This window comes from Cenococcum geophilum, assembly GCF_001692895.1.
Source record: "Cenococcum geophilum 1.58 unplaced genomic scaffold K441scaffold_9, whole genome shotgun sequence".
Taxonomy (NCBI): Eukaryota; Fungi; Ascomycota; class Dothideomycetes; order Gloniales; family Gloniaceae; genus Cenococcum; species Cenococcum geophilum.
The window spans coordinates 3,305,767-3,321,768 of record NW_027137567.1 but is presented as its reverse complement, the minus strand read 5'-3'; the positions used below and the strand labels follow the sequence as shown (position 1 = coordinate 3,321,768).

Sequence of the window (16,002 nt, the reverse complement as noted above, 5' to 3'; positions counted from 1 at the left end):
GGTTTAGTATATTAGTACGTTAGTACGTTAGTATGTCGCGTTTCTATATTCCCATGTTCCCACGTTCTAAACTTATAACGTAACTAGCTACGTAACTCGGCTACCCCTTATCCTATAGCTCGATCGGTGCCAGCGCTTCCCGTACTATCTTAACCAACCCGTTTATATCTTTCCTTAATAGTCGTACTACTGCCGATATAAGGTCCGTAACAATCGCGCTCCCTATAATAAATTTTGGCTTTTAGTAATCTAAAGTCTAGATTGTTAAATATTTAAGGCGTCTCTACTACTATAGTAGCTACTATAGTAATAGAGATATCCTATATTTTAGTAAGTAATTAAGCCTATTTTATATAAGAATCTTATACTATTAGTACTTACTAAATTACATACTTATAGGGCCTCCTCCCATCTATAAATACTCCCTCCTTTATACCTTTTTTTCTTCTTCCTTATAAGAGCTAGAGGTGCTCTAATACTCCTCCTTAATCTCTACTAAGGGATTTATTAGTTAACGTAGTAATATAGATAGTATTAGATAAGGTAAAAAAGGAGATAAAAAGGACGGAGGAACCTTTAGTAGGTATTAGTTTAGTAATATTAACAGCTAGTTTTTATTACCTAAAAATTGCGTTATATAACGATATTTAGGAACGTAAATATATACCCTGTCCTATACTTATACTACTATTAAATATTTTAATTTTATACTTAGAGCTGCTTATAATAGGTATTTTTAAAAGATCTACTAGTTTAAAACTCTATAATTTAATATTATTAATATTTTATATAGGGGTCGTTAATTAAGCTCCCAGGATATAAATTTTAAAATTTAATACTACACTAATATTACAACCTTTTTATAGTGGCTAAACCACCTCTAATATCTTCCCCCCTTTTCCATCTCTCCTATTACTTAGCGCTAAGCTATTATATTATTACTAAGTCATTACGTTATTATATAATTAATTTCTTCATTACTTAACATCCGATTCGGATCCCTATTGGGCCCTCCTTATTGCGTTGTTATATATACAAACTAATAAGGTAACAATATAGTTAATTAATTATATAAGACATTACTATTATAGCTGTACCGCCTCCGCCCATTAGGGGGAAGGGTCTTGGTGTATAGTTATATCTCTTCTTATACGCGTATTTAATTGAGTTAGGGTAGTAGACTTACTTTAATTCTAGTTATACAACGATTTAGTTATTAGGTATTGAAAATATTTACTATATAAAGCTTTAAATTAGAATTATAATCTACTATATTAGATCCTATATAGAGGGCTTTATATTAAAGCTCTACAATCTAAATATATACTAGATTTATAACTAATATAATCTTTAAGTCTAGCTTAAGTAGGGTACCTTAGTTACTATAGTAGATCCTTACCTAGTAGTAACTAAGGCGCCTTAATCTTACTACTACTTTTAAATTAAGTAAAAGCTCTATATATGGGGGTCTTAGGGGGTCTCCCTCTAGAAAACCTTATCTCTATATATAATAAAGCTCTAAATTAAGGCTTTGAGTTAATTAATTAGCTTATTACTTATAAACTTGGGTTAAAATTTTCGTTAGGGGGTACCAACGATCCGCATATTTAATTCTATTTATTGCCCAATTTATTCCCTTTTCTAGGTCTATGCAGGCTTCTACTTCTATATATAAGAAAAATCCCTAGTAAGGGGAAAACCTAGATGTATCCCTCCAGTTAGTCTAACGCGCTCCGCCTTCGCCTAGCCTGTTTGCCTTTGTAATATGTCTACTTTTCGTACCATGCTTCCAAGGTATCTTGGAAGGTCTAGGGGGTAGCGGGAGGGTCTAGTGATTCGCCTCCTTGCCGCCTTCGGCTAGGCGGGGGTGTCCAGTCCCTAAGGGGCTGGAAGGGGGGGTATCCTCCGGTGTCCTCCTGTTGGATCTCATATGCTATCTGGAACTGCTAAAGGACTCCTTGGCCCATAAGCCATTGTGCTGCTATAGAGAGTTTCGATAGAGCTTAAATAGTCGTACGCCAAGAAATGTGGCTAAGGCTATCCGAAGACTATCCGGATAGTCATACTATCAACTGATAGGTCTATCTGGCCTATCCTCCGCAAGTCTGGTCCCGGAGCAGCCATCGTTTGTCATACCAGCCTGCTGAGTTAAAACTCATGGCCAATACGAAGTCGAGGTTTGGGCCTTCGAAGTTACACGGCAAGTGACATTGGAAATTCTGGAGGAAGGGATATATTTTTATTTATTCAGCTTCTTGCTAACTTGTAGCAGGTAGTGGGTCGGTAAGTTGGGACCCTCAATAAACTGGACTCCCCATTCTAACAGTTGCTAGGCCAAATCAGTTGGTTAGAGTGTGGTGCTAATAACGCCAAAGTCGCGGGTTACCCCGTATGTGTCCAAAACAGATTCAACGTTTATCTTAGTAACTAACACGAGTTCCAGCGTACTGACCATTCCACTGCGAGTATTCTTTTTTTCCTTCTTTCACTTTTATGAAACAGTCGAATTATGAAGTTAGATGGAGCTTACAACCTCTCAAATCGGTATTATCACGGCGTAACCTACGCCTTCTACTGATCAGAGTTTGTCTTTTTACTTTACTATCTCTAGGCAGTTGGCGTACGTCGCGGCGGTGTGCGCATTCGATGTGCACGGATTCGATATACGCACATTCGGTGTACGCACATTCGGTGTACGCGCAGTCGGTGCACACGCGCTCTCGGTGTGCACCTCCGGGTAGATCGTCTATATCATTCAAGATGATCTAGCTAGTTGAGAGAAAGAAGCGGCGTTTGGGAACTATATTCGAACGAGCAATTTGCACCATCTGTTTACACAATAGATGAGACCTCAAATCAGGATATTGGTCCATTCTTCCCGCGCAAGAAACATTCATATCAGAATGAATTGTAGATTCGATGAAGAGTTAGATGATCCTCCGCCCCCTGATGATCCATGTTGGGAACTAAACTTTCAGCGGCTGCCTTGCCAAACGGCATCTGCTAGCAACAGAGATACTGTACAGTACAGTGATCGTGATCGTGATCGTGATTTCATTTACCCTGACCTCTCCCTAGTCGGGATATGCAGGCTACCACTACTACGACTATCACTACTGAGTTCCTGTGTATGTACCACTACTTACAGACAAAATTGTTGCCTCGTCGGGGCCTATGTCTGTACCTCTACTGCAGGTCACCACTAGGAGGTATCTCCACTAATTCTTTGGCATGTTTTTCTGCCATCATGTTCTTCAAAGTCTCAATTTGGGTCGTTTAAGTCCTTGCCGCAACCCAATTGTACCCAGTATCATAACTATGATTGCTGTGTATGTTCATCAGAAATTTGGTGAATGCGGGGAGTGCTGAGATTAGAGGGCTTGATAAAGATTATGTCGCTGTGTCGCTAAAATTGTGATGTTGATTATCAGTGTGGTATATCGAATCGAGAAGGTTTCAACGGTGACGGTCGGTTGTGGAAACGCTTGCGTGGGTCTTCTACCGAAAGGATCCGCTTTGGCGGATTGCTATGTGATTGAAGCGTCGACGAGCTCGACGGATATGGCGAGGACGATCGAGGAGTGATCGGACGCGAGCCCGGTTTTGATTCTGGTGGGGATCTAGGCAAGGATTTGAGGACAGAGGCATATGTCGGTTTTGCGGCGGTCGTCGTTCCGGTGATCGCTGGTTTTATAGTTGGTAGGGGTTGGGCTTATAGTAGTGTTCTCGGTTTGGGTGACTGGGAATCTGCTTTAAACTCTTGTGTTGGTCGCGCGTCGACTTGAGAATCGGGTGATGTTGGATGGCCTTTGCTGGCGATGGGGTCTCGGTTTGGGCTTGAGTCCTCATAGCACATCTGCATCTCTCGACGCATTTATGCCCACATATAGTCCTCCTCATGTAATTCCAACAGCTTCTCCGAAGTGTAAGGTTCGGTTGGGTCCCATTGTGTTATCTCCGAGGGGCAGGCGAAGCAGCGGACTGTGTCGCGCTACCCGCCGTAAGGGTGATAGTAGAACCCGAATCTCGCTAGTTGCTACAGGGTGATATTTGTGTGCGGCCAGTTTTTAAAGGAGAGCTCTCCTGAGGATAGTAGAATAGGTTGTGGTGATGCGGATGATTTGTTCGTCGAGTTTTGGTTGTGGGCAAGTTCCGGTCGCTCTCTGGGTCGCTATCTACCTGGCTGCTTAGCTAGGATTGATACGGCTTGATTGGGACCGAGGGAGGCGGTTTCTGAAATTCCATTATGGTTCTGCCCCCTCTATTGTGGGAGTACACAATCGGCTTGTTCCCGCGCAACCCTGCGGCGCTTGGCATAGACTTTAGAATAAGGAAAGTGGTTCGAGCCGCTATTGTGGGGGCCTTTCTAGAAGCTTCGACAGAGCCTCAGCCCTCAGCATCGTCGCTAGGTGGGCGATCCTGTAAAATCTATAAAATAGGTGACTATCGCCTTTAATCGACTGAGCAATGCTAAACCTCTGTAAAACCTGTCAAGTACGATCTTTGACCAAAGCTCGAAGCAGAAGGAGGACTCAGAGCGAGCGACCATCTACCCAAGCTTCGCGACGCGATTCCAACAAGTCGTAGGCTGCGTAGCCAAGGCTCGCTGCCGCTGCTGCAGCTGGCTGATTGGAGTGAAGACATAGCATACGACAAACACTCCCACCTGCATCCATCTCCATTGAGTGGAAGTTAATGGTCAATAATAAAGCAGTTGCTAGGGACACAGAACCGAATCTAGTTTTTGCGCCGAGTGATTTCTGGACGACTGTTTTGCGACCGAAATTGAACAAGCTAGAAAGCCAGAAAGCTACCCCAGAATAAGTCTTTCAGAGTGGACGACACTACCGTCGTAGTTTCCGCCACAGACCGCACAGACCGCAACCTTGTCAAGCGCTTCCATAATCTCGACATTGATTGGACAATCTTGGAGAAGCAGCTCCAAACCTGGAGCTATTTATTCTGTATCGGAATGAAGCTCAGGATCGATATATCGTTCAATTACATGGAGACTGGTGATGCGGTTGGGACATCAACTTGACAGGTACTCTTCAGCCTCTCAGTACAGCTCTCAAAGCAAGCCATGCAGCCTCTAAAGAGAACGCTACGGGTTACTAGTCAATCCGGCGCGATGTATACAATATCATGCGATGTCCCGGGCCCCTTTACCACATAGGACCCCATTACTGGCGCAACAACGTTGGCAAGAAACACTATCAGCTCAAGACACACTACCTGAAACGCCCTATTAAGCACGTAGAGGAAGGCGGTACACTACGGACTCACGATAACGACTAGATAATTTTCGCGAACAGCTATATACTGAAGAGCAATAGAATGTAGAACGTCAGCGGAAGCATAAAGCTTCTTCCCTAGCTAGTTGTCCACCTATCAACATTACTAACGTTCTGCCCCCTCAAGCCTCAACCATGTATTTAATAGCATCAACACCGGGGTCTATAGAAATAGTACCATCTAGGTCTTCCGCCCATCTTGAGATTTCGGGACCACTAGATTTTGCCGTTAAGAGGTACAGTAGTTGGCAGTACTCGCAGGTCACTAATAAGACCCTCAAGATAGAGTACTAGAAGGCTTGTAACTTAACATTGGCTGAAGGTCTTGACCTTGAATTGGTATATAAGGATCGAAATTCTGAGTTCTATATTAAGAAAGCGGTGAAGAGTAGCGTTGCACGACGGTTTTTCCGCGATATCGAGACTTGGGCCAAAAAATGCAATACAGTAGAGTATAACATATTTCTCATTGGGATAAAATGTTACAGTTGCTTTCACAGTTCTTTAATAAAAAGCCCAGCATGCCGAAAATGCCCCTCGGCACTTGGCTTCCTTGACCCTACAGTCTTAATACACCACTCCAACAATGCTCCGAAATCTTACTGGGGAGTGTTGCTGTAAGGTTGCTAGTTTCGTTTGATGAACGTCTTTAATCCTGCAAAGAACTCTTTAATGAGATTCAAGTCTAGCGAGTAAGGCGGTAGATAGAGTAGCTTTACTCCTACTCCGGCCCCGGTGCATAATTGCTCGATTTTGGCCGAGTGATAGAACGAAGCATTGTCCACTATAAGGACTGACTTTGGTTCGGGCCACCTGCCATGATGATACAGCAGCAGCTCAATGAAATCCTTAAAAACGGCCGTATTAGTTGGTCACTGGCATACGCGTGCAAGGACAGGCCATCGGAAAGACACTAGGCGGCAGGAATATTGTTGCCACCTTAGGCTCTCTTCGACAGCTGTTTAAGAGGGGCACGAAAAATGGGAACCTGAGAACTTGGAAATAATGTGGAACTGCGGAAAACATATATCAGTAAGATTGCGCCACGCAAAAATTATACAGGCTCCCCAGCCGCGCTAGTCTACAGGGTTAGCCCGGGTATTATTGGCCCTAGTGAGCTCATTAGTACTAAGGGTAGCAGATTTACTGTAGAAAACAGCGTTACAAACCGCTAGAATTAGGGGCCGGTCTGGTCGGATCTTTTAATGAGGTAGTGTCGCGATTTGGAAAGTTGAACAACTGGCGAGGTGTTAGGTGCGGTGAGAGGAGCTGGATTCCAGTTTGGGCTCGGACTCCGCCATGACAGGATTTGCTCCTGCGCTGTTTGGATCAATGGCTGCGGATCCGTGGAGCCACACCCGTCCGACAGCCATGGGTGGGATTGAGGTTAAATGAAGTGACATGAGTGATAGGTGGTCGAGCTTTGGAATCGAAAATTCGAAACTTAGAAAGACGTCTGGCGGGACCTGTAAAGCGCAAGGCTCACACGGCTGCGCCGTTCGCGAATTGCCTTTCGCGAGTTAGGGATTGATGCCCGAAATCCAACGGCCATTCCTAATTGCGAATGGAGGGACACAAGGAGACTCAGGTGTTGTTGGCATACCTTATTCCGCGAGGCTGATCTGCAGTCAGAATGCGCAGAAATAGAGCACAGCAGCAGTTAAAATATATCGGTGCTTCTTGGGTTTCGAAAGGGGAGTTTCGGTTCGGAGATATTGTGAATGGTAATTTTTCGCACGAAAGCACTCTACAGAGGGTATTGGAGTTGGTGTCCGACTCACGTAGTTCAGCATCTAAAAAACGGTCTCGGGTCAAAATCTTCAAGGGTAGGTAGCATGTCTTACGTAGCGGGTGTATCCGTCAGCCCACTTGCATCATCTCACGCTCAGGCTGGATCCCAGAAGCAGGATTGCAGTCAGAAATGTCCTGTGAGCTGGCCGGCGATCCCGCACGTCTTGTGACAAAAGCGTAGGGTGGGACTTCATTTATTTTGATGACATCTGATGAAATTGGTGCAAACGAAGAAAAGTGGTTTCGGCCAAGAAATGAGTATGGATGGGGTTACAGACCATGTAGGAATCCCTCGTCCGTGGCGGCGGAAATTATCGACGCAAATAATAGGGTCATGGGCTTTTCGCTGGGACGCGCCTGGAAATTCGATGCTGCTGTCAGTGTCGATGCATGAGCAGGCCATCTCGATGATTACTGCATGCAATCCTCTGCAGCGGGCTGACACCACGACAAGCTTCTGCTCGAGTCGCGAGAAGGTCCTGAGTTGAGAAAGGGCAACTGCTCCGCAGCAATGTCGCCAGTTAAACCTTGGAGTCTTGGAAGCTGTTCCTGGTTTACCGTGATAGTGCCCCCCGTCCCTGCGTTGCGGCAAAGGGCCACCGTGCAAGAGCTGTGCGGGCATCGCATCGACTTCTGTCGGCCGGCAGATGCTTGTTGCTTGTTTCCTTCTCTCGGATACTCTTCCAAACCCGGCGTGCCACACTCGGGCAGCCTCGTCGGAGCTTGATGCCACCCGCACCATGGCGAGATTTCAGCGTGGTGGGTGAGGACGATCGCAGGCGCGGATGGTGGGTTGTCGCATCGCCCCTCGCCTACCAAAGTGCTCGAGCTGCCCATCTGGGGGTTCACCCAGTGCTGAATCGCTGGTCTGGCGCGGACCCTGTTATTATGTTTGGAAGCCAGGTGGATGCCGCGTGCGTTACAAGCACTCTGTCCCAAACGATCCCCGTGTGGGCGGCGTCGGGAGCGAGGCGGGTGTGCCAACCAGCACCCGCCAGCCCTAGTCCTCCAATTAGGGCTGCAGATAGTCAGGAACCCGGCAGCTCAAACAAGGAACCGCCAAAGAACGAGGCTAAAGGATTCCACCACTCGGCGCGGGACAGGGATGAGTGGCCAGCACAATCTCCTGCCCCGGCCACCGAGCATCGTCGCGAACAGGAGAAAAGGGGCCGCAACTCTGAGACAACGTGGCCGCCATCGAGTTGCTTGCCAGACGCCTGTCCAGCCTGCCGTCAAAGCTGCGAGGGGAGACACTGGGATGGCTAGATCAACGACGGTGCGCAACGGAGGAGCGGAGGGGGGGGGCGGGGGGGGAACTGGGGACTGAGGACTGTGGGCGTGACGCGAGGCAAACACAGCAACGCGCGCGCGATATTACTTTCGGACTTTTTGTGGCTATGGCGATGGCGACGATATGTACACGCACCCTGCGAGATGTGGGATAATGATGGACAAGAGGCATAAGAGGGATAAATTTGGCACAAGCGGGACAGCGTGTGCATAAAAATAAAAGGAAATTAGAGGCACTCTCTGGCACGAAATGCTAGATCAAATTCGAAAATGCAACAATAAAAAAAGGAGGCCTGACCAATTGCTGCGACTATCTTTTCTGCCTCCGTGCACGTTCTGGGAGTGGTGCAACACGGGCGCTGCTCAGGCTCGCGGATCCAGCCGGCGCCTTCTCTGCCAGCTCGCAGGCCCTGCTCGAAAGCAGTCATCGGTATCGTCAACCTCAGCCCCCCGTCCCACCCAGTGCAAAGACGTACTGCTCGCCCAAGACTTGCGCTGTGCTAGCCCTTCTGAACCGTGCTGGCTTACCGGCTCTCCTGTGCCCTCTGCCTGTCACCTCTCCCCCCAGCGCGCCGCCACATCACACTTTCACAAAAACCGACCCTCTCCGCCATGGGCTGTCCGCGACCAACTTCGCGCATTGATCGCGCTCACGCATAGTTAGGGGCGAATCGCGACCACTCAAGACAACTCTGCAACCACCACACCGCTCCCGTCCTCCGCTCGTTAACTAAGCCAGTCGTGTTGCGTGTCTGACAGTTTGCGCCAAATCAGTCCTGTCGCCGGCCAAGCTTCCTCTGCCAACGCAGCACGGCGCGCCTTCACTTTTCCTCAGCTTCCTCTCCTTGGATGGCCAACAGCCTCTGACCCAGCAACCTTCCGCATACCATTTCCAGACCGAGCCGCCAGATCTTCGTTGCTACCCTTCATTCTCGTTTCTTCCCTAATCTCAAATGCTCTAGTGGGTCCAGCCCAGCTCAAACTCACCCGAGATTGACGGAAACGATTCATGCCCACTGTTCGTCGCTCGAGTCCCAAAGAAACTTCCCAATAATCAGTAGATCCGACTTCCACTGGTGCCGAGCCTGCGGGCGATCATTCCCTCGCTTCAATTCAACTTTCCAAAGCCTCTCGGCCGCTTTCGAGGCCCCAGCAAGAAACTAGGGACGTCGTTCCGCAACCTCCTTTTCTGCATCTTTCTCCACATCCTCTGTCTCTCGGACGCACAGTCCCCAAGCCAATTACCCTGGTCATCAAGCCACTCAAGCTATGGTCACGCCGTTGTTCCTTTTGATCGATTAGAGCGGATCCTTTCCACGGAAGTCCATCCGCCTACCGTGGTCCTGGAGCACGTTAGCCCGCAAGCCTTTTTCCCAGCCGTTCTCCGTCTTTTCTTTCTCCCTCCCGCTGCTGCATCAACCTGGACCCTGAGTATCTTGCTTCCTATCTGGAACCTCGAACTACATTGATACGCATTGAGCAATAGTTAACTCAAGCTCGACTCGCGCTCACGCCTTCTTGGATTTACCGCCTTCCTTCCCCCCATCATCCTATCTACTCTGAGATGAACACTAAAAGATCGTAATATCTCTGCTATAGCACTATCGGGAGGGCCCTTCGGTCGGTGAGCTGAACACTCCGTCTCTCCTTTGACATGACCCTAACTCTCTCCTTCTCACAGTTCTTTGGATTACACAGTAGGATTCTCAGAAGAGTATAACCGTTCTGTGCAGTTCAAAGCGTAACCCGTCGAGATGCTCGCATACGAGACACAACACCGGGGCTGGTCTCAAAATTCTAATTCCGCTGTCTGCCTAGAAGATAAGTTCGAAATTTTGAACGATATTGGTGATGGCAGTTTCGGAAGCGTCGCGCTTGCACGCGTCAGAAGCGCAGGCGCTCACATTGCTCGGAGAGGTACTTTGGTATGCAAAATCCTACACTAATATGAAAGCACGATACTAACGCGTAAAAGGTCGCGATTAAAACGATGAAAAAGTCATTTGAATCATTCGCACACTGTATGGAGCTACGCGAAGTCATCTTCCTTAGGTCACTACCAAATCACCCACATCTTGTTCCAGCACTAGACATTTTCCTGGATCCGTACAGCCGGAGGCTCCATATTGCTATGGAGTATATGGATGGCAACTTGTACCAGCTGATGAAAGCGAGAGATCACAAGCACTTGGACGCACACAGCGTTAAGAGCATCCTATTTCAAATCATCTCTGGACTTGAACACATCCATCAACACGAGTTTTTTCATCGCGATATTAAACCAGAAAACATTCTGGTGTCGACATCAGCGCCTACAGACTCTGGGAGCGCGTTCCGACGGTACTCTGCGTTAGTGACACCGCCATCAACGCCGCCCGTTTACACGATTAAAATTGCGGATTTCGGTCTAGCACGTGAAACACATTCAAAACTACCATACACAACTTATGTTTCGACAAGGTGGTATCGAGCTCCGGAGGTTTTGCTTCGTGCCGGAGAATACTCGGCGCCAGTCGATATTTGGGCCATCGGTGCGATGGCCGTTGAAATCGCCACATTAAAACCTCTCTTCCCTGGTGGAAATGAAGTTGACCAGGTCTGGAGAGTATGTGAAATTATGGGCAGCCCTGGAAGTTGGGTGAATAAGCATAGTGCACGTGTTGGTGGTGGTGAATGGAAGGATGGTGTTAGGCTTGCCCAAAAGTTAGGGTTTTCTTTCCCAAAGGTAATGCTTCCCACTACAATGGATTTTGAAATGCCGCTTACGAACATACAGATGGCTCCACATTCTATGGACACAATTCTCCAAGCGCCACAGTGGCCAGCAAGCCTAGCACATTTTGTCACATGGTGTCTCATGTGGGACCCGCGGAACAGGCCAACTTCATCACAGGCCCTAGGCCACGAGTATTTCGCCGACGCATTCGATCCTCTGCGTCCGAAATCCTCGGCCTCGCGACTTCTCGGCCGTAAGCAATCTGATCTTAGCGGCCATATATCCAAGGATTCTCCAGATTCAACGCCAGGCTTGACTTCGAAGACATCTTCGTGGTTCAGAAGATCTTTGGTTGCACGAGAAAGCGCCCCAACCGTCCCACAGCACACTGTCGCGCGTCCTGTATCACCCCGCCCTTCACCTGCGCATTCAAATACAGATACAACCTCTTCTAGCAAAGCCCGTACCAGTGCGAACAAGCGAGCCACGTGGACGAACGGTGTACCGTCCAATGCTGCACCTATCCCCATATTACCCTCTATCAAGCCAATCTCCCCATTGTCGGACGCAGTGACAGCCCAAGCTAGTGTTCGCCCCGCCGATGGTGATGAAAAGGTTGCGAAGAAGATTGGACGTCAATTATCTGTCGCCTCTCACGGCAATCATTATGCAGATATTCACCGCCAAGAAGCGGAGAGGGCATTAAACGGCCAATCTGGTCTTGCGTCACCTCCCAATGGGCAGAAAGAGAGTTTCTTTTCTCATCTGCGTAAACGGGCTCGTCGATTATCAGGTCGATATCAACCCCCACTATCACCCAACTCTGACGACATCGAAGCTAATGCCGGATGTGCACCTTGGTCAAGCACTCGTCAGTCAATGGTGGTAGATCAGGCTTCAGGTCCAAACCCGTCTTCTCAGTCGGAATATTCCGATTTGGATAAGGCCTTACAAAATGTGAGGTACAGCCTTGATGCTTCGGCACAATTAGCTAATACATCAAAGACTTCATCTCGTGTCGCAGGCAATCCTGTGCTTAAACGGCATCATTCGTTACCGCATGGCCAGGAGGCTAGGTCCTCAGAGAATAGTCCTTCCGGTGGACCAATCTCCAGCCGGACCAGGAGAGCTCTTCAAAAGCAGTCCAATCCCTCAAACCGATATGAAACTCCAAACGAGGAAGAGGAACTACTTGACGAGGCTCTAACTTCCGCGCACAAAGCCGCAAAACGATTAGATCGACATACTCAGTCTGGTGCAGATACGTACAAATCTTCAACAACATCTGTGCAAACAGTGCGACCATCAGTGCAGCAATCCTCAAGTAACCTGGGTCCATCAGCATCTTACCTCACTCCTTCACCATCAGCAAATCGAAACGGGGTCAGTTTCGGACAGAACGAATATACGACACCTACCAAGCCCGTCGATATTAACAAAACTCGTAACAACAAGGAAGAGATTACCTCTAAGTGGCCTACCCCACCGTATGAAGAGAATGACTGGGCTACGGCGGCTGCAGAGAGTATCTTTGCTACGCAAGCAAGATATCGGTGATACTCATTATATTAGAATCTTTTATACTGTTGCATTCGACTTTCACGTATCTTTCAACTATAAAATTAGTGTAATATGGTCAATCTGGCGGATTTTTATCTCTTCAAGTCTTCAGCTCGACTCTACCATCATCACGTTGACGCAACACGAGCTCCGTCAGGTACGGTCCCATCGCTGGGAAGGGGAATGAAAATGAAGGTCGCATTTGGATGGTGTTTTGGGCGTTCCAAGTCGATCATTCAAGCCTTTCGCTACAACATATTTTCCTTGATATCCACTTTCCCATATATTATATACTCTTCTGGCGGCATAGTCTTGCGGGGTGTCGGATAGGGTTGGAATTCTCTTGCTTCATACCCCCTTTCTCACAGTGGCCCTTTTCCTTATATTCGTACCTTTTAGTGGCCACTTGTCTGTTAGAGATACCTTGCTAGACCGCTTGTTCCATTTTTCAAATTCTTCTGGGCACCAGCGCTTTACTCGCGCTTCTAACCCAAAATATCTTGTTTCCTTTTATTTGGCCAAATTTCAAACGGCAGATATCTACAACCAGATTGCACCAGCTTGTACAGCATCAAATTATCTCATTGTTCCCACATACTCGGAATCACATTCGTTTACTTCTGTACTCCGCAGGAGTGTACTGAAGAAGGGACTTCGTTTCCTTTTATTACTTGGCCTCTTTTCTATTTATCTCTTGAAGCGGGGTTATTGTTTGAACCAAACCTTTTGTGACACTAAACTGTAATTCTATTAATGCTACTTAGGCGAGAGTGTCCGCAGGACGGGGGATACGGTGTACAAGTTCAAACTTATTTCGGAATCCGGCTTCTACTAAGGAATAATCTTATTGGGGTCTACGGACTTTTTTCCTTTGGCGCTAGAGCGGGGGGCGGAGGGAGATGGCCATTCTTCAGATTGCCCTATCTTTATTTTTTCTTTTTTTATGTACTTTATTTTTTGCGTGCTGCGAGAGGCAGCTTAGCTAGCGTAGTACGTGGCCTAAGGACTTAGTTCTGATTATGGAATGAGAACGCTTTGGTAGCAAAGAGACTTGTGCTCTGTGCTGACAGGCTTGCGGACTGATTAGGGGAGGTTTGAGGCGAGAAATCTGGCTTCGCAGCCTGAAATTGTTCTCTTGATAGGCCTTCGTTTTGCATGACTTCTGTGATATCTCTCCAATCGACGAATCACTAGGGGATTGAGTGGTCACCGGTTAGCCTTTTCCCATAAAATGAGGTCGAATCACAACTCAGCTGGAACCACAGCGTCGTCGTATTTGACACCTTGGATTAGGAAAGCACGCCGAAGCCCACTCTTGCGGATGTTCCCCGGCCTAGACGTCAACCCATCGTTCAGGAAGGGCCCTTGAGATCGACGCTAGAGAACGCTGCGAAAGCCGCCGCCCCCAATGCGGCCAGGCGTTGAGCGTCCCGTGTCCCCACACCAACGCTCCAGTCTCAGGTCACGGGCTTTTTAGCAACGAGCCGAGCCGAGACGATAGAGGCTTTGGCGGGTCTTACGGGCAGAGACCGTCTAAGATCTCGTTGCTCAGGCGATAGAGTCCCCCGAGGTTTCTTCCGTTGAATGTTCTGAATCGTGGAAGATTCCGTAGTGGAGAGATGTAACATGTAACCCATAACAAGAGACCCCACAGCTCGCATAGTGCAATGCAAATATTCTATTGGGAACAAATTGACGCACAAAACGAGCGTATAGTGAGCATTTGGCTAGAAGTTAGTTACAGAATTCAGCCGGTCGAGAAGGCGGTCTCTCAGATGTTACCTGACCACCTCGCCAAGACGCCGTTGAAGAGATTTCAACAACTACGGGAGATGCACATCATCTAGAGCATGCATATGTCATGATTGCATACTTAAGTCTGCTTTAGCTGATGCTACGGGCGTATGACTAAAAGGGATACAGAGCCGCTAACACGATGTTGCTGAGCTCCCAGCCATCCCACTTTGCCAACGAATTCACCGTGCTTCTGCTGACCGCCTTTCCCGATATTGATATCGTATCAGAGACATTAAGCACGAAAATCTGACATATGCGGAATTTTTCTCATTACCTGCGCCGTTAGCTTGCCACGTCTCTCCTCTCACACCGACATGCACATCACGAATATTGAAACTTAAGCCCTTGGCCTTCGGCTGTCACCGGCATGGAAAAGTGTAAATATAACCGAGAGAACTTTGATTTTTGCACTATCTATTCTACTGCTACTTCGGGAGTTTTGGAGCATCACTAAGGCCGATTAGCAACAGTACCTGATGCAAATCGGAACAATTAGAGTGAGTTGGTAACAGGAATCAGTTCTCCAAGGTGATGTTTGCTTCTTCAACGGAGGAAAACCTCAGGAAAAACACAGCGAATACATTTTGCTCATCAGATGCGGGGAAGGAAGCTAAGGTATGCAAGAAGTGGGAAGCTTACTGGTTATGTTTTTCCGAAAGGCGAGCAGAGCGCGATTACATTTACCTGTACTCCCCCCATGGGATTTGTCAGTACATGTTTGCGAATCACGAAGTGTAGGATGCGTAAGAAAATAGAAATATAGAAGCGACCATCTACAATCAGGCTTTTGCGCCTTTGGTTAGCCTAGACTCGGAGAGGTTGTAAACGTGGGGAAGGGCCATACCTCATTAAATCAGAATTTTCAGTGTTATACGCTCATGTCCGGACACGCCTTCGTTACAGGCAGCCCGGTCACACAGTGTGAATAGAAGTGATCATCATAGGAGAAGATGGCCTGCTCATATACCCAGGAAATAGTGTTATTACCTTTCAAACCTGGAAAATCGTCAGCAAGTATTTACATATTTCTATTTGTGCATCAATAACGAAGCAATATAAGTATATCGTAGATCAGCTGACGAATTCTCAACAAGTACTTCCCCGAGCCAACATTCACGAAGGTTTGTACGACCTCGTTTTTGATGAATGCCAACTAGGGAGTACGCAGTCTGTCCGCCCGTTCGTTCAAATGTTCTTCATGTAGATGTGTGGTATAGGGGAATGGTAGAGTGCGGGTGGTATGTACCTAGGAGACAGCACCGTTAGTGATACTGTTTTAGTATTCGTTCTGAACATGATTAAACATGAAGTAAGAAGCAGGTCAGACAAGGCTGAAACTATTTAAGACGGTATCGACAATGTATGTTCAGATTGAGGAATGCCTTTCCGTGTCGTATGATCATCACTCTGCGGGGGGGTTAAGAAGGTGTAACACTGCATACCTTACGAGAGTTCAAGGGAGCTAATGAAGCTGAGCCGTCTTCCTTTTTTTTCTACGGGGGACTGTCAGCATTGAAACATGATCTCAAGAACTTTAGAAATATGAAGAGGTAG

At 47.4% G+C, this 16,002-nt stretch overlaps 2 protein-coding genes across 2 annotated transcripts; both read left to right on the top strand.

Moving 5' to 3' along the window:
* The first annotated feature begins 7,726 nt into the window (after positions 1 to 7,726).
* On the top strand, positions 7,727 to 8,682 carry K441DRAFT_373277 (uncharacterized protein). The gene has a single exon (XM_067641469.1). It carries the CDS (start codon positions 7,812 to 7,814, stop codon positions 8,349 to 8,351), a length of 540 nt encoding a protein of 179 aa, XP_067507364.1. The 5' UTR covers positions 7,727 to 7,811; the 3' UTR covers positions 8,352 to 8,682.
* Positions 8,683 to 10,129: 1,447 nt separating this feature from the next.
* Positions 10,130 to 12,648, top strand: K441DRAFT_685468 (meiosis induction protein kinase-like protein; the record flags this gene model as incomplete). Its single annotated transcript, XM_067651888.1, has 3 exons — positions 10,130 to 10,300; positions 10,351 to 11,100; positions 11,152 to 12,648. The coding sequence occupies 3 exons, from the start codon at positions 10,130 to 10,132 to the stop codon at positions 12,646 to 12,648; spliced, it is 2,418 nt and encodes an 805-aa protein (XP_067507363.1).
* Positions 12,649 to 16,002: the final 3,354 nt, after the last annotated feature.

Bases quoted from the DNA above. Each gene is read 5' to 3' on its own strand.
- K441DRAFT_373277 (XM_067641469.1), top strand. From the start codon at position 7,812: ATGCCACCCGCACCATGGCGAGATTTCAGCGTGGTGGGTGAGGACGAT.